This window comes from Fringilla coelebs (genome assembly GCF_963513975.1).
Source record: "Fringilla coelebs genome assembly, chromosome: 2".
Lineage (NCBI taxonomy): Eukaryota > Metazoa > Chordata > Aves > Passeriformes > Fringillidae > Fringilla > Fringilla coelebs.
This window is the reverse complement of record NC_140029.1, coordinates 17,311,743-17,337,426: the sequence shown is the minus strand read 5'-3', so window position 1 is coordinate 17,337,426 and position 25,684 is coordinate 17,311,743. Positions and strand designations below refer to the sequence as shown.

At 39.3% G+C, this 25,684-nt stretch overlaps 1 protein-coding gene across 1 annotated transcript; it reads left to right on the top strand.

Annotated features, from left to right (window-relative positions):
* Positions 1–24,104, top strand: TXLNG (taxilin gamma; the record flags this gene model as incomplete). The annotated part of the gene is made up of 10 exons (XM_084226445.1): positions 1–111; positions 8,653–8,968; positions 9,676–9,767; positions 12,956–13,126; positions 13,895–14,089; positions 15,497–15,616; positions 16,604–16,678; positions 19,217–19,309; positions 19,832–19,927; positions 20,924–24,104. 10 exons carry the CDS (start codon positions 1–3, stop codon positions 21,242–21,244), a joined length of 1,590 nt encoding a protein of 529 aa, XP_084082571.1. The 3' UTR covers positions 21,245–24,104.
* Between the last annotated feature and the right edge of the window lie 1,580 nt (positions 24,105–25,684).

The window sequence follows — 25,684 nt, the reverse complement described above, 5'->3', positions numbered from 1 at the left end:
ATGGCGACGCGCGGGGGCGGCGGCGCGGCGGGACCGACCCGGCGGAGCTCGAGCCTCAGCGGCGGCGGAGACGAGGCGGCGGTGGCCCCGGCCCCGAGCGGCAGCCCCGAGGTGAGGCAGTGGCCCGGTCGGGCCCGGCGGGAGGGAGCTCCACCGTCCCCGCCCCGCCGGCTCGCGGCGCCGCGTTCCCCGCCTGCCCCGTCCCCACGCGGCCGCCCGGCCCGGGAGCACGGGGCAGGGGCGGGCAGTGCCCGCGCCGCCTCCGCCGCTACGCGGAGCCTGAATCTCGGGCTGCCCATGAGGCCGGAGCAGCCGAGGCACCCGCGGCCGTGAGGTCCCGGCGTGGCGCCCCGGGGAGCCGCGCTCGCCCTGCGGGGTCGGTAGCGGCCCCTCGGCGCTGCCCGGCAGTCGCGGGGCGGTCCCTGCCGAGCGCGGGCCGCTGGGGGCGGCAGCACGTGGCGGGCCCGGTGCGCGGGGGGCGGGAGCTGCGGGCCGGGGGGGTGCCGCCTCCCCGGGGTCCCGCCGCGGCCCCCCCGTGCCCTCTCGGCACGGCCGGGGTGCGCGGCCGGAGCGGACGGCGGCTCTGCCCGCGGGGGTGGCGGCAGCGTTTGCTTAATCTCCGAAATAGTAAAAAAAAAACCACCCAAAAGGCCATTTTATTTATTTTTTCGTTTTCTGCCGAAACCACACTGAAAGCAGGGCTGTTCCCGGTGATTTTACAATAATTTCTGGCTGCAGATCCGTGTAGGGAAAGCTTAAAATACCTGTGCCTGGTCACCCAACGGCAAAGACTTCAAATATGCTGTAATTCAGCTGCTGTGTGTAATGTCACTGGCTCGGTGTTTTATGTGACAGAACTGCCTTGCTAATCTCGTGTGCTTCTGAAGTATCTCATCCTGTGCTCTTACATAAACTGAAGTGGCTTTTTAGTGGTAACTTTTTTCCGTGGTACAAAGGATAACATCTCAGAAATAGTAACTTCGTAGTGGTGGTTTATTTTGGCTGTTGAAAAGGTCTAGGAAGCTATGGAGCTAGTTTTCTTCGCTGAAAAGCACCATCCTCTGCAGTGTGGTTTTTTCAGTTCTTTACTAAGAGGTAATTTGTAACTTCTGTGTCTATTATGAAAGTAGATGACGATGATGTTAAAAAAAAAACCCTGTGTTCCATATTATTTCAAATACAGTCGAAAGGAATTTAATTATTTTAAAGAGGTGAAATATGGCAGGCAATGTTAAGCAAATTCTACATTCTCTTGTAGATTTCCCTCCCCCTGCCTTGATATTATTTTTAGGTTCCTTGTGACCTGTTTGCATTGGGAATTCAGAACTTGTCTACCCTGCTTTTTCCAGAATCACACTGTGGGTGACTACAAAACTATTAACTTTATAGTAAAGAGGAAGTGAAGCCTCATTGGTGGAAGTGATTCAAACTATAATAATGTTTTCTTAATTAGCACCTGTCTCAGATGTTTATATTAAAAAAGTCTTGTTAGATGTGCAGCACTTTGTCCTGTGGGTAAATGCCCTGAAAGCTTCCATGTAAGCTTTGGGTTCCTGCAGTGAATTTTTTGCTAGAATTACATGAGGTGTTTGTCATTAATTTTTTAGGTTGTTTTAAGAATCTCTGGCAAAAGTGGATTTTATATAAAAGCAAAACCGTGACAGAGTTGCTTGGCGAGGTTCACTCTGCTACTTACGGTGTGGTTTAAGTATGCAGTGAAAAAAATTCCATAAAATCAGTCGATCTAAAACTAAAACCAACCAAAATGATCGGTGTGGAGGCTGGGGATGGAAGAAGGATGAGGACAGGAAAGCATAAGGATGAAAAGAAATAAGGGGACCCTCCTGTTGAGTCACATGGTTCAGAGTGAATTCCCCATGCCAAACTTAGCCCCAGGCTTGACTGATAGTTTAGGCACAAAAGCACTTGAACTTAACAGCACTTAATCGATGCCTCCAGTTAACCAATTTAACAAAATATTCTGTAGAATTTGCTATCAGTACACCAGTAAGTCACTTACAGGCCTCGCTCACTCACGAATGTGAAGCACTTAAGAATCTCAGAGAGCAGCATTCACAGTACATTTGCTATAGCAAATATATTTACAAATATATATTTACACTGCACAGACACAGACTTGAAGAGTGTGTAGCAAGTGTATATCTGTGAAAAATTCCCCTCAGATCCAGGGAAGTACTCACAGTTGATGCCTTTCTGTGTTCTCAAGGGACAAAAAGCTGAGCCTTTAGGAGTGGTATCAGCCCAGGCTCCATCGCCAGCAGTTGGCATTGGTCCTCCAAGAATGGCAAATATGGGAGTTTGCTGGGTCTGAGAGCTGCCCCCCCAGAGAGAAATGCTGGCCACAGCCTGCCACAGTCTAGGGGAGCTCAAGGGATCTCACTTAAGACCACTGTTTGTAGGGTGTCAAGGGAGAGGGCTTTAGTCGTAATAATTTTTCATCCTGCTTCAAATTTAGGTTGGTAACTTCCTTTGAAAGGCCTGTAACAAAAATATTATTCCACTTGGGTTGTTATTCATGTAAAAAAAAAAAAAGGGTTTTCAAGGATGTTTGCTAAAAGCCATGAGCTTGTTAGACATCACTGTTTCCTGGGAGCAGACAGTGTTCCTGATAAGCTCCAGATGAGCTTTATTCCTGGGTGCTGTTTGTCAGGGCCAAGGCCTTGAGGTCATACTGTGGCCTGGGGTGGGGGTGTCAGAGATGCACCACCTCTCTTTGTGTCTTCAGCTAGGTGAGGGAAGAAATGGTTGGGTTTTTCCCGTTTGTGTTTGAGGTAAATTTAAAAGCTTTTCTTAAAAACAGGCCTGTCATCTGTGTCATGAGGTCACTGAAAGAGCAAAAAAAACCCAGTGTGGTTAAAGGTAAGAGGAAGAAGTGAGGGCTGTAAGCAGGGGTCACGTGAGAATGTTTCTGAGCCAATATTGAAGACCAGGTCTTGAGTTATAAGGCCAGGAAACTTAATGGTGGAATTCTGCTAACAAAGAGTCTGTCTTGACTTTTATGAAGGTAAAATACAAATTTAGGAAGTAGGTGTTTCTTAGTAGTTGTCCTGCTGTGTTGGAACTTCTAACCTTGCAGTGCTTTGGAACTAGTGATGAGCAATGCTGCTGGCTCCTCTGTCCAGTGTTTTGAAAGTAGATAAATGAGTGCACAGAACATCGTTTTTAATGTAATGACAGAATGTGATGAAGTGTTTGTTTGAAATGACTTTCAGATCTCACAGCTAAGATCCTTGTTCAGTGGGGAAGCCACCTCAGAGGCCATTAGGTTTGAGAAAGGTATAATTAGACTGCATGATCATTCAGGTCAGTGAGCACAGTATAGAGGAATATTGCATAGAGAAATAACCTCAATAAGCTGGTCTTGTGGTCAGAAGCATCTGAATAATTGTGTCTAGACCAGTGGATGAAGGTGCACCTGCTGTAAAATTCAAACCCAAATTTTGTGACATCCTAAAATGGTGGTTTTCATGCAGAAGTTGTAAATAAAATTATTCTTTATTTAACATAACTGTTGAAAAATCAATCTGAGGAAAGCGTATTACATAAATGTTTTCAAAATAAGTTAGCAGGAAAAAGTGAATTGCTGGGATGTAGGAAGCTTAATATTTGCTATGAACCATACACATTTGTGATAAATACAACTTACCATTTTTTCTGCATTTTGTTTTTTTTTTTACTGCAGTCAGTCAGGATAAGGGGTATAAAGCTTTTATGACCAGTTGCATGTGAAGCAAGTTTGGAAATGTAGTCAGTTGAACAGTGTTATTCAGATTATCTCTTTTGGAGTCTGATGTTGAAGAATTGATTATATATTTACTTATATAGTTATGTTGTCATCACAGCTATGAAAATCTGTTTTATGTACATATGCTTGTTCCAAAGCTTCCTGGATATTTCTTGAAGTATTAGCTATTCCACAGACTAAGGGTGGAAGAGTCTTTTCACAGCACAGTCCAACTGCTACTATGGGCTATGTAGGAGTTGTTTTCATAGATTAGTGCTAGTGCTTATGTTTCTTAGGATAATTAGCTAACATTCAGGATAAAATTGATTATGGTGCAGCTACTAATTGTAGGGCTTTTTATTAAAAGGTACAGAGAAGTATTTTCAGGTGGTTTAGGGAAAGATTGTGCATGTGTGTGCACAGGAATATGGAATACAGGTAGGCATGGTGCTGATAGTATAGCACAGTATATTTTAGCATAGTGTGTAGCATAGTTTGCTGTAGACTTGTGTAGGCGTAGAACAAAAAAATAAGTGGGTTTGTGGTACATTTTGGTGTGGTGGTAGGACAAGTTCTGTAGGACAAGTGTCTGTTCTGTCCTTCAGTGCAGTGTGTGTTCCTCAAGCTAAACTGTCTGAAGAAGAGCTGGCTTAGGCTCTTGTGATCATATTCACATATGTGAGCAATTTTCACATATGGGGTATCTGTCTTGTATGCTGATCTTTTAGGTATGAAATAAGGTAGAGTTTTCTTGATGTGCATGTTTTTTGGTCGAGGTTGAAGGAGCAGACCAGAAGACTGACTGAAAACTGGGGTGAGCAGGAGCAGTGCTGCCAGTAATTTTCCTACAGTCATCTTCTGGTGGTTTGTCCTGTAACTATTAAGTAGCTTGAAGATGACATGCTTATTCAGAAATGTCAGCATCTCGTAATAGCTGGTTTCACAGCTAGGTAGGTTGCACATATCTTAGAGTTTTGATAAATTTGTGATCTTATAAATTTGCACGTTACCTGTGCAACATGCTCTTTTTACCTCTCTGTAAATCTTTCTAGGCATATAATAGTCTGACTCTGGGTTGTCAGATCATGAGCCACCTGTGGTTGAAGATGGCTGGAAGCTGAGAGAGCATGGTAGCATTTAGAAAAGGTAGTGGCAATTTCAGTAGAAGGTCTTTGCTGGGATAGTTTTGTTTTGGTTTTATTCAGTCAGTACTGAATCAGCACTATTATACAATGTGCTGTGGGAAGTGCTCTGTTCTGGCTGGAATGTTGAACTGAGAAGTTCACTAGTCTGATGAGCACACATTTGAAAAGATGAGAGGTAAGAGTTAGGGTTGTTCTCACCATTGCCTCAGTAAGGAGGGAGCAAGTTCAGTGATTAATTTGGGTTAGTTCTTAACATTCTCAATGTGTTGTTTCTTATTCCTATATTCCAGCTTGAAACTTGATATAGACCAAATCTGAAACTACCTGTTGTTAAAGTGTTTTAAGAATAGCATTCATTATAAGAAGGCTGTTAGGACTTCTGGCTAATGGTTTTAATATCTGAAGTTACTCCTAATATAGAAAATTCTTTGTTAGTCATAATCAGGAAATCATCTAGATATTTGTGTTTGTGGCCTCTGTCAAGCAATAGCAGACTTCTGTTTTTTAAAATGAAAACACTTTCTAATTTAGGTTAAATAATTTAGAATTTTAATTTGTTGTGCCACTACTGTCAGATTTGCTAAAACTTACAGGCTACAACATGACACAGAGATTGAGTTTTGACTGAGAAGGAAGGGGTTTTTGTTTGGGTTTTTTTGTGTGTGTGTATGCTATCAGATTGTTCTAGCTGTTGGTAGAACCACTTTTTTGAGTACAATATTCTAGTCTGTGGTCAAAAATTTGTAATTGTACTTAAGAAAACTGGATATTTTTACAAAGCCCGTCTGCTGCTACACTGAGCTTTGGTTTTGCAGGGAGCTTATTTACTTGTCAGTAATCTTGGATTTGTTCCATGTTCATGTTTGGAAAACCGAAAGAAGGTTGACAAGTTCTGGATATTTTCACCTTCTTTATAATTTTCAAATGTGTTGGAGACGTACAGGACACTTATACAAAACCCTTTTTCTTCAATTCAGTATTCTGATAGGTTATTTCTGCCTTTTCTGTGAGACTTTGGAGAGTGAGTCTGAAATTCTAAAAGTCCTTGTGGCTTTTTTGACAAAGAATAGAGAATACTCAGAGTTTAGAAATTATTATTGTCAGTAAAAAATTGAACTGACACCTAATTTGACTTCAACAAAAAGCTCTGCTGAATTAATGAGGTGGTGGTGTTCACTTCCTGAAACTTCCAGATGCTTTAGAATATGCATGTGAATTGCCAGCTCTGAATTGACGTTTAGGTTACTAAGATGGTTTGCTCAGAAAGAGATGGGCATTTCATGACTTACTGGTCACATGTACACCCCTGCTAGTAGTTGTTCTTTTTCTCACTGGAAACAGCAGAATTTTCACAGATAAAAACCAGTGGAATTTTTTCAGTTGTCTAGGTTTGAAGTAGTCACAAACTCGCACAAATGCAGTCTTGTTGATGTCCCAGTCCTTCAGTAGCCAGAGTTGAGTGTGTACCTGTGTAAGGTATTGTGTGTTTAGTTCTTGTGCTCTGGCTGCAGTTAGATTGCCTTTTATTTTTTAGAGGCTCTTGTGCTTTGGCTTCTTTTCAATCATCCTGCTTCCACTTCTCTTGTCAGGATTGCCTATTGCTGTGCAGTGAACTGGGTTGAGGAACTGATCTGGCTGTAAACTGTGTTAGAACAAGTTGCACAAACGTTAGTGCTAGGCCAGAGGAGCTTGGGTATTGCTGCTGTTCGCTGTCTGAACTGCAGCCAGGCAGGCCTTCTCACCTTCTGTTGGAATTGCTGGTAATTTTGTGGTCTGCTTTCACCAAAAAAACCTCCAAAATCTCTTTATGGATATCTGAAAGTCTGGAAATGCTTAATGCTTTTGAGTGCCAACCCTGAAACTTTGAGTTCAAGCAAACTTTCTGTATGTTTTGCAAGACCACTTGGGTACGAGTATCTGAATCAGAAGTTCATGTTCTATGCAAATAAAAAACCTGCAAGTTTCAGCTGTTCTGTTGGTACTGCAGGTACTCTTGGTATCATGTTATGTTAGAATAATCTGACCTTGATTGTCTTGTCAGCTTAATGTGACACAGTGTCTTCAGCTTCTGTATGAATCCTGGGTTTTACACAACATCTGTGCCATGGCTTCAGCCATTGGTACACACAGAGAGGTGAAGTGAGCTGTGTTGTTTTCACATTCTTGTGTTTTCACATTTCTCGTTCTTTTGTGTTTATTTGGCTGACCCTAGAGGGGTAAGCCTTTCCTGGAAGACCCACAGTTTAGTACAAGCCAAGGGGAAAAAAATTGGCATTTTACAGATGACTTTTTAGAGGTATAAAATGTTGTAATTGGTTATTTGTTCCAACAGTTCAATTACTGCATGACCTTTGTAGGCATTTATCAGTACGTTGTTTGACATGGTTAAAGAATAAAACTGCAGTGCATTTGTTTGTCAATAAAGCATGTGCATCATTTCCACACCTGTAAAGGGAATCTTCCTTGGAAAGTCAAAAGTTGCTTCTTAATGTCTGTAGAGATTATTTGCAGTTAAAAAGCTTATTGTCCTTTGAGAAAGGCACTGTGTGAAGTCCATCTCCTCAAGAATGAATCTACCTTGAGATAAAGTCTAAAGAAAGGAACTTGCTTTAAGAGTAGATAACAACAGAGCTGTTATGCATGAATGTTTCAAAAAAAAAGATGTATTTCTTTAATGATTTTTAAATAGCCTTTTCAAGCGTGCTGAACAAATTTGGAGTTGAAATACATCTCACAATATGTTATGAGTGTTGGCTGCTTTCCTTTGATGTTGGCTAATTCCTTTTGAAGAGGGAAACAGTCCTGTGCGGAATATAAAACCCAGTGCAAACCCCTGGCTTTAAGAATTAGCACATTTTTTATTTTAAAAAATGTAAGGTAATCTGATATTAATTTGTGCTTGAACAGCATAACTATGTATAAACAAGCTCTGTTTTTACAATTCCTTGTGATTTTAAGGAAATTTACATTCAGTCCACTGAAAATAAATCAACATGAATTTTACTTTGGCAGTGAGTTTGGCTCTGCTTATCGTGCTTTTAACTATCCATGTATGTTGTCACCTTCAAGTATTGTTCTAAGTCCCAGCCTCTGCAGAGTAACCAAATGAACAAAACAAAAACACTCCCAACCAAACACCCTTGCAATTCCCATCAGCCTGAAGTGTTTCTTGAAATTTAGAATGTTTTTCAGGTGACTGAGAGAGGTGCCTGGAGGTGCTTAATAAACTGTACAGTATTATATAGAGAACATTGGGTATTCTGCTGTAAAATATGACCATGTCACAGCAATGTTATAGAACAACTGGTGGTGGTTAACTTTTTGGTTAAGTGATTAAACATTTAGCATTTTAGGAAATCTTTAGAGAAAGTTCTGTTTGATTGAGCAGAAAGAATGTGTTCTTAAAAATCATAGGCAGTAGGAGTCCAAGCCTGAAGTCAGTTAATATTCACTTTTTTGAATTATTTTATTGATGTGAATTTTACCACTTCAAAAGTGCTCCTGGTCCTGTTTATCATTCTTGTTGTAACAACCAGTCTTCTCCAGTTAGAAGCTGACAGTTGTATTTGGCAATGTGATTGAAGTAGTTCAAGCTCTTGCTCTGTGCCATTGAAATAATTTATGTAGATTTCATTAGACTTCTTATGAGGGTTTCATTTTTGCATTTTACACTTATTTTCCTTAGAAAAGAAGGGTGGAAGTTGTCATTTTAAACACATTTGCTTAACTCTTCACGTCCACTTCCTGCTTTCCATTCTGAAGGTGGTTGGTGGTGCCATGGAAAAAGAAGCTGGATCTGGGGAGATGGGAGTGAATAACCAGGAGCAGCTGGTGAAGAGCAAGTGCACTGAGCTGTCTGATACAGCGTTGCAGTATCCCCAGTCCAATTGTTACAGCCTGGAGAACGCTGGCACCTTGGAAGAAGCCGAGTATATCACAAAGAGCAGAAAGCACCCGGGGCCCACGGGCTGCTCGCAAGAGTCCCGTGAGGAGACTCCTGGGAGAGAAGAAGCCCGTACTGACCCACCTGATGGCCAGCAAGATCCAGAGAGTGAAAAACACAAAGAGAAAACGTTGGGTGTGTTCTCATTGGTGTTCTGATTTTTAATATAATATTTTTAGAAAATGTTTATAAAATATTTATAATGTTTCTGTAAAATAGCTATGGATTTGCTCCTTGTTTCAAATTTACTCTGTAGCCAAAAACTTGTCACCCGTTACAGGATATTTTGAGAAACTGTGTGCACTTCTACTTGGGAAAGACAGTTCTTAATGCATATGTAAGACTCCTTCAGCTGGCAGTGCTATTTTTACATGAACTTTAATAATAATGTGGTAATTGCTAATCAACTTTTTTAACTTTCTGGTTTAAATCTGGGATGGCAGTGTTCAGTGCTGCCAAACACGGCTGATAATTAAATTCTAAATGCTTATTAAGAACGTATCTGCCAATACTTAGCCTTCTAGATGGCATTTTTTCAGATTTTTTTATTATCTGTGCAATTCTAAAAGAAAAATATTTTTGTGTTATTATATTATAATAATTTTTGCTATCCTAGTTGTCGAATGGCAAGACAAATAGGGCACGATGAATTTATTCTTGCTGATGACATCTTGTGATGACTTCCCATTTGTCATCTGTTAGGATTATGCAGCTGTCAAACCAGGGAACAACTTAAATCAGGCTAATTTCTCATGGATCTATATTTTGCTTCTAAGGACGGGCTGCTTTTCTGGAATGTGGTTTTTCTTCCTCAGTAACGTTGTCTATCATCCATTTCATAGGAAAAGAAGTGTTATTATTAATGCAAGCCTTGAACACACTTTCTACTCCAGAAGAAAAGCTGGCAGCTTTGTGCAAGAAGTATGCTGATCTGGTAAGTAATTTGTAAAGATTACGGAAGTTATTAATGTGTTAATGTTAACTCTGGAATGCAAGAACAGCTAATGAACATTATTTTACAGTGATGGTAAAAAAGATACTCAGGCTGACTGAGTGTTGCTTCAGCCAAACTTTCTTGTAGCCATTTCACTTCTACATGACTGCCCAAATCCAAAGCAAAAACAGATTTTGATAACTTGATGTTGAAGAATAATACTAGGATTAACAGAAAAGTTGAGTTCTTTTGGGAGTAATTGATAATGCTTTTGTGCTTGTGTTTTGTCATTTTAGGATAAAGGGAAAGAACATACTATCATGCAGAGATTTGAGGGGGAGGGAGAATGTTCAGTTATATTTAACTCTTCAGTGATTTTTGGGAAATGTAGGATGTTGGAAAATCTAGGTTTAATTTAATTTTGCTTTCTGATGATCTGAAGGAATGGAAAGAAAGGGTTGCATTTCTTCAGTAGCAAACCAAAAAGAAGCAGTTGATAAAGTGCATTCTCACCTCAAGTTGGTAATTCATTATCTAAAACAATTGATCACAAAATTGGGGGTTAGAGGAGAGGGTTCCTAAGTTTATTTTCCAGAATGTTCTTGGAGATAACAGCGCTTGACTCATTTTTCTTTAGACAGGGACAGACAGGAATGGAAAGACTGGAAATCTTGTGTGTGTGTTTTCCCACCGTATTGGTAGCTATAAAATGAATGCAAACTGAAAAGATTACAAAAGCCTAAGTTTTCTCTCTGTAGCTGTCAAGTGAATCGTATGCAAATATTTCTGAAAATGGCATAATGGCTGCCCAACATGGCATTACTCTTCTGAAAGAATTTTTTTTTTCCTTTGAGATTTATACAGTCTCCAAAACTTTGAAGATGATCTAGCAGGTGGTCTTTTTACTCACAATGACAATATTAATTACTTAAGAAGAGACTTCTATTAGTTCTCTTATGGAAATCCTGAGTCCTCCATGGAGGTCTGTTACCTTGTTGCTTTGTTTTCCTTGCTCTCTCTCACATGCTCTTGGTTCATGTGAGTGCATTTCCTTTAAAACCAACAGCTTCTCTAAGAAGTCACTTTGATTTACATGAGAAACAGAAATAGTTCTGAATTGTAACTCAAGGATGGGGAAGCCACCTAAAAATGAGCTTTGATATTGTGAGAGAAAAATGCTGCATGTTAGTTGTTCCTTATGAGCAATTGCTTGTGCATGTTATACCTTTTCTATTTAAGCAGACAGCTCCTGTGTCACCTCACAGTGGTGATGAGGGCCTGCATGAGGAGCTAGGCCAGTATGCATCCCTCAATTCTGCAGAAAGAGTCTGCCCTATTTCAGTTTGAGTTTTATTTTGACTGGAAGGATCTCAAAATAATTAGGGAGCAGCTGGACCAAATAAATTGTAATCTCCTTTAAGAAACTTGGTAGTCAGATGAGATGTGTCCTCTTTAAGGTTTTTGCCCTCTCAGGAGGGGATCAATAGACTGTAGGCAGAGTAAGCATTCACAGTTGCCATCCTAGAAAACCACCTGCTTTCTTTATTATGCTCAGAATGGCTGAGGAGCTGGGTAGGAGCTTGTCTGGGTGTAAGAATAGCTCTGTTTCAGCTAAATGAGTTTGAGGGATGCTTCTGTTCTAGTTAAAATGTTTAGATTGGATCAGATTGTGTTCCTTTGAAGATGCATTCTTTTCTTCGTGATAGTGATGGAGAACCACTGGCATAGGTATCAGCTTTAATGCCAGCAGAGGTTTGAACTGTTGATGACAGTGCACCTACAATGCTTTTTTTCTTTTTTTAAAGATTCATCATCTTTAAAGCTCACTGTCAGGTTTTTCAGTGGTGTCTCATGAAAAGGACTGTACAATGAAGGTAGGAATGCCTCTCTCCTGGCAAAAGATCTTCTGCAATTTTTTCTTCCATAATTTGGAATCTATCAGGAGATCAGCCTGTGATGCAGGAAGGTTTGCATCCTTGGTGATACATCTCACACTGGCACACTTTTACAGGCCTGAAGTTTCATAGGTGTGTAGTGAGCACAACCACTTGAAGTGTAGTGTTTTCTGGCCATGCAAGAAAAGGGCTTTTTGTATTTACATGTGAAAATACGCCCTTAACATTCCATTTCCCTAAACTACGTTAAATACACATTTAATTTACTGTTGTCATGGAGGTCCTTAACTTTATTCTTTCTTTTGTGCTTCAGCATTATTTGAGCTCTTTCAGAAAACCAGCGTTGTATTACTCTTCTGTCATGGTGATGTTCCTCATTGCCAGCCCTCTTTTCCTGTGGTGTCCCAAGGCTGAGGCACTATCTAATAAGAAGCAGTGTAACACTTAACTTTGTAGCCTTCTTTGCAAAGAAACAACCTCTAAATAATATGGTTTCTCAGGGAGCCCAAAAATCAGGTATAATGGAATATCTCTGTGAGATATTAATGCAAGAAAGTTCTCTTCACTGGATATTCATAGAATACATTTTTAAATATGTATAGAGTTTACCTGTGTAAGCAGCCTAAAGGAAATAGAAAAAAAAATTGCTTCAAAGGGTTGAGACTGCAGATCTTTTAAAGTATGGATATGTAGTTGTAGTAGTAACTGACTTGATTTGTGAGGGCTGCTAGTTTTGTCTGTTCTTTTCTGAAATACTGCAGAATTCTACAAACTTGTGTCAATTACTGCTTGCCTTGGTAGGAGCTCCTACTGACAAGGAGCACTATACAGTTCTGTGGTTTTTCTTTTTGATAGCAGAAACAAGACCTGTTGGATAAACAGTTGTGTGTACTTTCAAGATAAGAGTGGGAAAAGTTGTGACTTGTTGAAAAGCCAGTCTCAGTTGGCTTTTAATTGTATCTGCTACATCTTCTATTCAGAGAGCTATTCTTAAACCCTGCAGATGAAAGCAGGCTGATAGCTCATAGTCAACAAGATGTACATGCTGCCTGTTCCTCGAAGGCAAATGTTAATTGGCCAAAGGGATTTGTAAATGATCGTTTTCTGTCCTTACACATTAGAATTGTCTCGATGGATGATGGCAGTTTCTCTTTAAGATCAACTTGGGGTTTTTATGAAATTTTATTTCCTTGTTTCATCCAAAATTTTCAAAAGTTTCTTCAGTGTGCTCATCTAGATGCATAAAGATGGTTTCACCTATGTTTATTTAACAAATTTACTCTCTAACTATAGTTGGAGGAGAGCCGAAATGTTCAAAAGCAAATGAAGATACTGCAGAAGAAGCAAGCACAAGTTGTGAAGGAGAAAGTCCACTTGCAGAGTGAGCATAGCAAGGCCATTTTGGCACGTAGCAAACTGGAATCTCTCTGTCGGGAGCTTCAGCGTCACAACAAAACTTTGAAGGTTAGTTTATTTACATAAATTACAGGGCTGCTGGTGATGGAAATCTTACAGCTCCTTGCTTAAAATCAGGACTGCTGCTTTTTTCCTTGTCACTTTGTCCATTACCTGTATGTGTAGATGAGTGCCATATAGTGTAAGTGTAGCTGTTTTTAAGATAAGGAATACAGGGATAGTTAACTTGCTGATGTCCCTTTACCCCCCGCCCCCCCCCCCCCAAACCAATTCTTATTACTTGCAGTATTTGATCTTGTCATATTTGTTTCTGGGAGCAGTGCTGATAACTGCTGGAAAAAATTGCGCAAGTAAAATAGTAGCAACATGAATTGGCAGGGTAACCAAAAAGCTTAATTCTGTCAGAATATAATCGATGGGAGTGAAATGGAAGAGAGCCAAGATAAGATAAGAATCTGTGATTGCTGTAGAAAATTGCATTATAGTATCAGTGCTGGTTTTTACATCTGGATAATGCTGACACTTGCAAAGGTACTTAGCATCTTAATGTACCAGCCTTTGAGTAATGTTGGGAGTGGTAAAGACAAAAGTCTCTAGAAGTTTTGCAATTTCTAGATTCTTTTTTCCACACGCTTCACGTGAGTAGTCAGCGGGGCATATTATGATTGTGGTTTATGTTAGTTCTAGCACTCTAGAAATTGAAACTGTACAGAAGTGAATTACTGCCATTGTTTCTGACTCAAAAAGTGCATGGTTTGACCTGAACACTTCTAGTACTTTATATTTAAATATTTTATTAATATTTATCCATAAAAGGAAGAAAACATGCAACAAGCACGTGAAGAAGAAGAAAGACGGAAAGAAGCAACTGCACACTTCCAGATCACACTGAATGAAATTCAGGCTCAACTGGAACAGCATGATATACACAATGCCAAGCTCCGTCAGGAAAATATTGAACTGGGGGAAAAGCTGAAGAAACTCATTGAACAGTATGCACTGCGAGAAGAGGTGCTTACAGTACACTTGTAATGGGATTTTCTTAGTTCCTTGACTGTAAGGATCAGATAATTATTGAAAGGGAAGGAAAACCCCTCATGTCTTACAGCCATTTTGTATATAGGTTTTGTAATTATTCTTTCTACTTCACTTCTGAGAGAACTTTAGTAGCTGTTTGGCTCCCTGTCTGCCCTTCCTGACCGGTATTGATTATCTGAGTTCAAAATGCATTTTGGAGAAAGTCTTTCACAATGAAAGTAATCAAATAGAAATAAGTTGTCCAGAGATTGTCAAACCTCTGCCTTTAGACATATTCAGAGCTTAGCTGGGCAAGGTGTGAGTTACCTGATCAGGCTTTGAAGTTGACCCTAGTCTGAGTGGATTAAATGGCCTCCAAAGGTTACTTCCAACATAAATATCTATTAATAGTTGATATTCTTCAGAATTATAATGGAAAGGGATATAAGAGTTATTCTGTCTTATTTCTTCCATTTTGTTAAGGCTGGGTTCTTTGGGGGAAAGCTCCTTTGTGTACATAGCTGCTCTTGTTGGCACAGAATCGAAGTAAGCTATCATGCTTTAAGAACATATTTGGCCTGGTGTCATGGAAATGTCTCTACTCTAGGGCTAACTGAGCTGTCTTTAATTGGCACCAGGATGTGAGCTAGCTGCTCTAAGCTACAGTGATGGAAAATAGCCAATTCTCCTTGTCCAAGAAAGAACTGAGCTGCATGGAGTTCTACAGCTAAGATTAGTTGGCTGGTTCTTAGTTGGCACAGGGGGTTTGGAGTACAATTTCTCAACTGTTTCTGGAAGATTGTTTTTTTTTGTTTTGTTTTTAATCTAGATCTGTTAGTTAGAAAGCTCTCTGTAAGGTATTGCCCCACCTTTTGTAATTGTGGAATATTTGTATCTACCTTGAGACTCTCTGTAGAAAAGACAGGAAGTTGCCTTTTGCTACTTTATGGATAGAAGTAAGACTGCAAAATGCGGTGATTTGTGGGATTTCATGAGCTATATTAACTATTGTTGTAAACTTTGCTCATTTTGAGCTTTTGTAATGATGAAGACTTGAGCTTTTAGACATAACACAATAAGGATTGGAGGTAGATAAACCAGCTTTAGAAGCAAGGATGTAGACTGCTTTTTACAGGATTTTCAGAATGTCTGGTGTGATGTGGCTGATGGTATTGTATTGACCTAATGAGACATGCACCTGGCATCCATGAAAGACTAAAAATGGTAATTACAGGCTATGGAGATACAGGGGGGGAAAAAAGGCATGTAAAACATGGTCTTTCACCACTTTGTCTTTTGCATGAAACTTCTAAACAATGTACATCTCCCCAAACAGTAGTACATTGCCTTCATTGACCAGCAGACTGTGTTTGGCTATTATGATTTTCTTTCTCCCTCTAGCATATTGATCAAGTGTTCAAACATAAGGAACTGCAGCAGCAACTTGTGGATGCCAAACTTCAGCAAACTACCCAACTTATTAAAGAAGCAGAGGAAAAACATCAGCGAGAACGGGAATTTGTAAGTGAACTCTGTATGTGTTAAGAGAAATAAAACCCACCAAACCAGACTTTTCCTGATTTAAAGCAAATACAGCAATTTGGGAGGAACAGCTTTTGAAAGTTAGGGTAGGTTTCAACAAGGAGACTTGAGATTTAAGTTTTGTGTATCATGCCTGGAATATTGATGTCCATGCTAACAGGCAAGTAATGTAACTTGTTTGCATTTTCTCAGCAAATATGATAAATATCACTTAAATTTCTCTTAGACTGGGAAACATACTGTGAAACACCAAAGATACTTTCTGCAGTCAATTGTAACCTCTGGTCTTATGCTATAAGAAATAACAAATGCAGCATAAAGCACATTTTTTTGTGCACTGTTTGCCCCCCAAATGTGTGTGATATTTTATTTGTATGTTGATAATCAGCAATATACTTGCAGTCTTCTGAGAAGTTTTATTCCAATGAATCTCTAACTTCTAGAAAAGAAAAGCCTCTTTTTTTTCTGTATAATCTTAAAATGACCACCTAGTGTTGGGTTCTTCTGGTTTTTTGGAACATAATTTCTGAGTCATAAGCCAGTGAAAGTCTCCTCAAACAAGAACCTACAAAATGGTGTCAAGTTGTAGTAAAATTGGTTTGAACTAGTCTGCAAAGATGATTTGGTGACTGGAGAAATGAAGGAGGAAAATAAATGAGGCTACAAATCAGTTACAAATTACATGCAGTTTGTTTATTAGCTATTCATAATTTAGCAGTTCAAACTTGCTAGAGAATAGAAATATTGACTCATGTTGCCAGTTAGAGAAATAAAACTCTGCATGACATCACATGCTTTAAATTGTATGTATGAAAATGCAGTGTAGTAATAAAGCCTAAGTGAGAAAATGTGGTTGAATAGCCCTTAGGTGGTGATAATATTTGTTCATTTTTAATCATAGATTGAGTTAAGCCATTTTTGGGAGTACTTTTTCTTCATTATGTGGCTTTTTGGATTGTTTTTTAGCTGCTAAAAGAAGCTACAGAAGCCAGACACAAATGTGAACAGATGAAGCAACAGGAAGCTCAGCTGAAGCAGCAGGTATCTTTTTTTAATGGAGAAATTTTCAGTAGCAGTTCCAAAAAGAAAATACCAAGAGATTTGTGACTGTAGTGAGCATAATGCAACATCTAAAAAACTTAATATTCAGATGCTTGTGAAGAGTACTTTGTATTTTTTCAAATAAGTTTTAAATATAATTTCCAGTAAGTAACTCTTCTGTAGTGAAGCATGAAACCTAAATTGTAAAGAATGATGTTTTGTACTTGCTGCTTAACACATCTGGAGAGTATTGTTCCTGGAAGGTGCTCAACATTGAATTTCCAGAGTTAGTGCTCCTCTGAATTAATAGTGTTAATACTACAAAGACTAGAATGTAGGAAAGCTCAAGAAGAAGAGTTTAGGAAAGCATGGCTTCTCTGAAAATACTGTTCTTTTGTGACTGTAAAGAGTTGTGTGGGGGGTTTTACTTAGGCAGGTTTTAGAATCTTTCTTATTGTTTCCATCACCACCTGTTGTGGAGGATTGGGAGCCAGCAGTGTCCTGTTTATCCCTGTAGTTATTCAGATTTAGTAACCTGACTATCTCTGTCCGCAGACCCTGCTGTCTTCAGATTATTTTCTTGTTGTAATGTAAATGCTACAGCAAAATCCCCTCGGAGTGAGGGAAAATGCTCTCTGGTTTTTGTGCTTTGGATCACCTTCAGTCATTGACTGCACATGAACTCAGCACGAGGCACAGGGAAATGGGAGTTTCAGCCAACACAGAGCAGTGGGAAGCAGTAGCTATTCTCTTCACTGTGTTTCTGTTACTGCTTCATTTGAGGTTTTGTATTAAGTCTCTGTCCTGGTTTCAGCTGAAATAGAGTAAATGTCTCTCTATTCTGTGTTTTGGATTCACTATAACATTGATAGGACACAGATGTTTTGGCTGTTGCTAAATTGTGATTACTTTAAGTCAAGGGCTGTTTTATGTCTCATGCTCTGCTAATGAGGAGGTATACCCAAAAAAACTGGGAGCACAGGTGGGACAGGTGACCCTGGCCAAAAGGCCAGAGGGATGTTCCAGACCAGAAAACGTCATGCAGGCTGATGTGGGCTTGGGAATGGGATATGGCATTGGGCAGTAGGTGGTGAGCAGCTGTGTTGTGCATCACTTGTTTTTTCTTTTCTATTATTATCATCATAATCTATTATTATTGTGTTTTGCTTTGTTTCAATTAATAAACTGTTCTTACCTCAAACTACAGTTTTGATTCTGCTCCCCATCCCACTGGGGTGGGGGGTGGGAATGAGTGAGCAGCTGTGTGGCACTCTAATTGTCTGTTGGGCTTAAACCATGACAGTGTCTTTGAAAGCTATTCCATGCCTTTTTGTCACACATACTGTACCCAATTCTCTACTAGCCTTTCCAGGAGTTAGGTTTAAAGTGTGTGTGTATGCATGTAGTTAGATGTAATCATACACATCTCCATTGGACTTGAACACAGTAATATCCAGATACTTCCAAATAGGTTTTTTACCATGCTTAGTCTTTAATGATTTTTTTTCCAAGTTGGTTACCCTTTATTTAAAATCTCACTGCCTCTTTTGTTGTTTTTAATAGTTACAATGGGTATAGTTAGTGGTTTCTTGGGGACAACGGATTTTTTTTTTTTGTAGAATAAGACAGACTAGAAAATTCAGTGACAATAATGGCAAAGAGTCATGATGTACTGCTGACAAGCTAGGCTAATTCCTATTTTGAAATTCCCTTTACTAATAGAACAAACCTCAATGTTTCTATGCTCTTAATTGTATTGTCCTGCCACCCCCAGTGTAAGAGAGAATTGAGAGAACCTATTACTCTTTACTGAGAGTAAAAGTTACTGTGAAATGGTCATGTATTCCTAGAACATCAAATCACACACTGATTAGGAATAACTTTTTTAAAACCATGTTATTAAACATATTTTGCATTTCTTTCTTGGTGATTTACCTTGTGGTGCAGGGCAAGAAAATTTTCTGTAATTGAATATTAATGCTCTTGACTTTAAAAAGTGTAATGCTCTTCACTGTTCTGTGAATTTCTTTTCAATATTCACTTTCTTTGATTTTTGTTCACTGGGAAGATTACATTGGTTGTGAATGTGTGTTTTGATTTCTGAAATCAGTCCTGTTTATTTTGTCCCAGCCTTGGTTATTAGCTTTGGCTGGTTAAGGTGGAAAGGTAGGTAATTCCTAAGTTTTAATTTCACCAACCAGGTGCTGAATTTCCTGTATTTGTGTATTTCCACAGATTTTTTTTCCAGTGGGAAAGTAAAAATGAGGTAGTGATGAACTGTGATGTCTTCCAGCATTTTATTAAACATAATATTCTTTTTACTTCAGAATATATTGCTGTTCTATAAATACAGAACACTACTTCACATATAATTTGAATAGCAGGTCTGTGTGTTCCTCAGATGGAAATTGTAGCATAGTTAAAAATATATAAGGAAGTTAATGTTTTACTATTTCTAGTTTCATTTTGCCACGTATTGGCATATTTTTGTATTTGTATACACTGTTCAGATTAATGTCCCTGCCTTTTTTCCAATAGCTTTCTCTTTACATGGATAAGTTTGAAGAATTCCAGACCACCATGGCAAAAAGTAATGAGCTCTTTACAACTTTCAGGCAAGAAATGGAGAAGGTATTTATAGGATTACCTAGTTTTATAAAAAGTAATATAGAAATGCATGCTGTAAGTGTGTTGCATTTTAGATTTTACAAGCATTGGCCTTCTGAAAATATAAAGAGTGTTTTGATAATTTAATGTGGATCATAAGATAGGGTATAAGAATTATGGAAGAGAAATGTATTTTTTTTCTGTATTTTAACATACTTAAGTAATACTTAAAATTGTAATTTCAGTGTTCTACCAAATATTGGTTCTCATTCTCTTTGGCTGTGCTTATGTTTTAGAACTTTGCTTCCTGAAGGTTTTTATTACTTGTACTTGAAAGTTGATAGTCTGTTTCTTTTTAGACTCAATATTGTTTTCTTTGAATGCGGAATCTGTAGTTGTGGGGTTGATTCTGTGCAGAAGCATTTTCCCAGAATAACTTGTTCAAACTGGACTTGGAAAGTAATATGAAAAGTCTAATTAGTGATGTAAAACCACCTACGTTGCAGCACAAGCCACAGAATTAAATCTTTTATTTATCTTTTGTAGATGACAAAGAAGATTAAGAAACTGGAAAAGGAAACCATTGTGTGGCGTACAAAATGGGAAAACAACAACAAGGCTCTTCTGCAAATGGCTGAAGAGGTAACCATCTTTTAAGCAGCAGTGTAGTTCAGCTAGACCCTGAGTCCTAGAGAACTTCTGACAGTTTTTCAGTTTTAGAGAACTGGATGTAATACACTGCAGCCTCTTCTTGGACTGTCTGCATTATGTTTCATGTTATGTAAGTTATTGTCCTCCTCAGGCATGGAAAATGAAAGGCTGCTATGTAAATCTAAGCTGATGGCACAAGAAGAAATTGAGCCTCGTTATTGCTTACTGTTTAATTGGTGGGATGTGTATGAAATCATGCAAGCTGAAGGAATTGACTGTATTTCAATATGCTGAGCAAAGTTCAGCCAATGCTGTGATAGAAATCTGTTTGAAATGCACAAGACTGACATGAAGAAGTAAGCCCTGTGCAACAGATGGATTGGTTTCTTGCATTGCTGCTGCTTTTGAGGTCGTGAAATGCCATTACTTACTTGCAGTTTGGCAGGAGCTGCACAGTGCAGCTGTGCCTGCACTGTCCAGGGCCTGGTTCGGGTATGTGAGGTCCAGCCTTGGCAAACTGTGCTTGGTTGAGTAGGATCTGCTATAGTGCTGTTTGTCTTTCCCTCCCTTCTTATAGGGAGCTAGTTAGGAGAGCCCCAAGTGTGGTACATTCTGGCCTGGATTCTGCAGATGGATTGTGGATTTCTTACTTCTGTGCCCTTCTCCTCCCTACAGTTGCCATTATTTGGGTTGTAGTTGTCAGTGTTATGGGAGTTCATATTAGGGTCCTGGTTGGTGCCCAGCCCGAACTTGTAGCTAGCATTAAGTGGTTATGTAGTTCTCATTGCTTGTTTTGAAAGGCATCCATTGCCACTCCAGCTCCTGGCTAGCTGAGGTATTCTGAAGAAGTTGGCTCTAGTTCAGCTGGAATTTGTCCTACTGGATTAATTAAGGCAATATTCAATATTAAATAATGGTGATTCTTTTAATTAATTTAAGGGGGAAAAATGGTTGTATCACAGCATTTTTATTTCCTTTGTCCTTCAGAAAACAGTAAGAGATAAAGAATACAAAGGCTTTCAAATAAAACTGGAGCGTTTGGAGAAGCTCTGCAGGGCCCTTCAGACGGAAAGGAACGAGCTGAATGAGAAGGTGGAAGTGCTCAAGGAGCAGGTTTCTCTTAGAGAAGCAGATGTGGATCTGGCAGTGCAGGTGTTGCAGTCCTGCACGCTCAATTCCCATGAGGAGCTGGGAACTCCCATTGACACGGAACCAGGAATCCAACCCGATGCGGAATCACGTGCGGGAAGTAGCTCAGAAAAGACTGTCTCAACAAGTCCTGTTCCTGGCACTGAATCTGTAGACTAAAATGAAGTGTAAACACTGTATTGAGAGATATATTTTGTGTATAACTTTCTCTGTTGGTGGTAACTATTTGGTTTTGTGGTGAAAATTTTCTTACTTTTTCTACCATATCTGTATTTTCTTAGAACTACTGGACTTATGTGGTACAGGAAGCTGCATAGCAGCTTTAAATAGCTTAAACTATAAATTTTCCACAACTGTGTTGCACATCTGCCTCATTTTTTAGAAGAAAATATTTTTCCATAAAAGGATGCATGTGCGTTTCCTCCCCACAACACAAATCACTGTCATGGAAGACTGTGTACAGACCTAATATCGTTTGGGGAAAATGGTGACAGCAGGTCACTCTTTTGTTTTAAAGAACAGCACTAGTTTTGTTCATTGATTTGCCACTCAGTATACTAAAGATTACCAATTTTTCCAGTAAATTTATCGACATAAGGATGTCTAATGGCCAGTAAAAAAGTCAACTTTCCCCTTATATATGTTTTCATATATATGAATGAAAAAGTAAAGGTCCAGAATATAGTTAAAAGTATGTTTAAAGGGTTTTATGTACTTTGTGGTATGAAGAAACAGCTTTGACATATGTTAACTTGCAGCTGGTGAAACAGGGTGTACAGCTTCTTGCAGATGTCTCAGGGCTGTGTTGTAAAGGTTCATTTGGACTCTTTGCCCTTCCTGTGAACATGTTAAATAGAAATGTGTGGGAAAATATACAGTGATGCTACAGAGTGGGATTTTGCAGCTGTGGAGCCTATTGCACAGGTGTTGGTCACATTCTTCCCTGTTAGCTGCAGTGTGTCCACCACATGGTTATCCTGACTAGAGAAGTCCATTCGTGTCTGAGCAAACCTCTGGATTATCTGAAGAGCTGGAAAATAAGACACTTCTGCTGGAGGTGTGGAAGACAGGAGTCTGGCATATAGATTTCCTCTAAAAGCCAGGTATGTGACGTATTTAAGTGTTAGTTAAGGCTACACTGGCTATGATTGAACATGAAGATTCAGATATGTCTCCTGAAGTACAGCGTGGGATTTCCTGCACATTCAACCTCAAAGCTGCACCAGTTGGCTGAGTGCCTTCCCAGTCAGGTTATCTGGTAAAGATGGTACTTCACATTCTCACACTAACATACCACAAGCAAAGCCCCCTTGTTAACCTTAAACCATATTGTATTTTCCTAGAAAATTTGATATCCACATTGTGACTTCTTTTCTTGAAAGGATCTAGGACCAACACTTATTTTTTGCCAAGGCAATGTGATCTATCTACATGCTACCCCTAACTTTAGTTCCCATGCATTTACTTTCTAGTTTTGGTTGCTGTCATTTTAAGAAATATGAACATGTGTAGCCTTTTCTGGTACTTAAAAGTTTTTTTGCACTTACTTGGGAGGGGATTTCTGAGTCAAGCACATCTCAACGAGCTTCCTACCCCCATTGCCCTTGGCAGTTCAGTGGCTAAATTACTTGAATGTTCAGGCTGCACTGAGCTCCTAGTCCTTTTGTTGTAGTAATGTGCGTTGAAATAACTTAGCTGTCTCAGAGAGAAAGGTTCTGTAAGGCCTAATGCATGTGTTTTAGCTCATACCACTAAGAGGAACTGTGCAAAACTTACATTTCTGAAATAGAGCAAATGGGAAGCTGGCCATCCTTCTCCTAGATTGTGTGGGTCTGGTGTTGTGGTCCAATGCAGGAATGAAAAGCAGGTAGCAGTGAGCAGTCAGGTTAGATTCAGAGCTTTGAAATGTTGATCATGCAAACTGTATAGCATAAGAATAACTGGAAAGAAATATTTCAGACTTGCTGTTCAAATTACTTGCTTTATAGAATCAAGCTTGAAAAAACAGGTGTTGTGAGAACTGGTTTTCAGCTAACACTAAGTGTGATGTAATTTGCCTGAGGAAAAGCAAAAAACATTCTATCTAGTGCATCATACCCTTGGCAAGGTAGGACATGCAGTTTTCTATTTTTACAATTTATTATTTGGACATTTATATTCTGAACAATTCTTTCTGTAGTGCTTGTTTTACATGGAGGCAAGAGTGAGTTTTTGGACCCTGCTGCAAGAATAAATTAAAGGGCTTTTAGAGACACGACAGATGTATGCAACAGCAATACCAGTATCTTTGACACTGGCTAAATATGTAAATGAAACTGAATGCCCCAAGTGAAAGGCTTTTAGAATGGGGATATTTTCTCTATTTTCTACCCTCAACATACCCTTATCATAGCAACTTATCTGGCCAAGGCAAACTGTGTTTTGCTTCCTGAAACCAGTCAGCAAAGTTTCATACATTGATTAAAAAGTGTAGTTTAAAAAAAAAAAATACAGATTGATGTTAGGGATAAGCTCAGCACTGTCACTGATCTGCCATATTGCAGGCTATTGCACTGCCAGGCTGCAGCCAAAGGGGCTCCAGTAGGGTTTTTAAGTAAACTTCTATTACTGCCTTTCTCCCACTACTACAAACCATTTAACCTGGATGTAAACTGATGTAGCCTGAGGTGAGTGTGTCTAATTGTCAAAACTGGGGCCTGATGGACAGTTTCACCATGATTAAGCTGCAAAAAGCTAAATTGTATGTGATTCAAGACCCAAGTACGTGTATACATGCACATGTAAGTTAGGGCTGTATCTGTATTGTTTTGTCCTTCCTTTCATTACACCTGGTTATGTTACAGTTCAATTCTCAGGTGTTGCAGAAAATCTACCTCTTTGGACTGTAGATGGAAATAACTGTGAAAAAAGTGATGCAGAAATCTAGTTTGTGCTAAACACACTGCTTTATTTTTACAACCCATGTCTGCTTTCATGAGGAAAAGTGATAAATGAACAGGCAGTCTTTGTTTTGCTTTTCAAAAACATTTTGTAGAGATTTTTCACTAATGTGAATCTGAAATTTTATCTACTCAATTCTGTATAGATTAAGTAAATAAGTATGCTTAATATATTGGACTCTGAGTTTTTCTTTAACATCATACTCATGTCTTCTAACTGAATCTGCTGAAACTGTATTTATTGAAAAGTCAAGAGTGAAAATTAAAAGGTGTGACATTTGATTTCAAGCATATTGTTGGAGTGAGCTGCCCTGGGAGGAGGCTGCTCTGGGGTCGTGGCAGTGACTTGTGCCTTCCTGGTGGGAGCAGCCCGGGGCAGGGGGTGAGTGGGTGCTGCACTCTGCCCACCTCACCTGGAGTGTCTTAAGGTGGGGGTCACTTGGACCATGAAGGGCAGGAGCCCTGGCTGAACCTGCCCCTGCCTGCTTCAAATCCTGCTCATGCCTTTTCTCTCCAAAAATTTACCCATCCTGGTTCAGTTGGGCGCACTGTAAAAAATGTGGGGATTTAAGCTAAAAAATAAGGTTTCCTACTAAGTTCATCAAGTGCTTCACATTCTGTCATATTCTGTGGGGTCATTTGTTCCTAATGTAGACTCCCTCCCAGTTTCCTAATACTGAAAAGTGTTCTGTTTGCCTTTTTTGGTATATACTCTAACATTTGGCAACTTCCCTAAAACTGGGTTTTGTTTTGGAGCTGGTTTTGAGTTCAGTTTTCCTTTGTGTCTATTTTTTCTAGGTAGCATTTGGAATTGCTCTACAACACCATACTCTGTTGTCCTCTCTGACTCTTTGAAGATAGTATTAATTTTTTAATTTATTTATTTATTATTAATAATAATTAATTAATTTAACTTGTTTGACAATACTGTTGTATAAAAAGTGAGTAACAGGGATCCTAGCCCTGAGCCTTTTCTAGAGCTGTGCCAAGTATTTTGAAATCCAACCACACTGGATTAGTCTGGTCTTAGTTGTTCTCCTTGTACTTCAAAGTATTCCTTTGTAGCTCAAACTTTGTATCTCAGTCTCCTCAAAGGTGCTGCCTCTGCTGCTGTGTAAACACCTTTTCTCCTCCTTTCTTCCAGTGCATGCTGGTACAGAGGTCAAATCTGGTATTATTTCCTTGGATCTCCCCAGTCTTCCTAAGTTCCTTACAAAAACTGGTCAGATTAGCAAGCTTCTGCTAGAGGGAAATTTGGTCACAGCTGGGGGTTTTGGTTTTTTCCTTTTTTTAAATCAAGTGCTAAGTCTTTCCTGCTAATGCTCATGCAAACATGTACATACACACATTTGAGCTGTACTTGTCTGGTGAAGAGCAGGTCGGAGGGGAGAACTCTTTTCCCCAGCTGCATTCTGAGCCCTTCAGGCAGGTGTGTTTGATGTATCAGAGATCCTTGGGTTTAGGCCTTTACAAAGTTACTCTTCACAGATACTTTTTGTTCCTTTCTGGTATGGTTTTGTTTGGTTGGGGGTAAGTTTTACTTTTAAATTTTGATAATTCGACCTTTTTCTTCTTGTTTAGCTATTTCTTGAAGGAAGGTTGTATTTCCTTCTAACAGCCTAACTCAGCCTCATCTGACTGTGCTAGCTTTTACAGACCT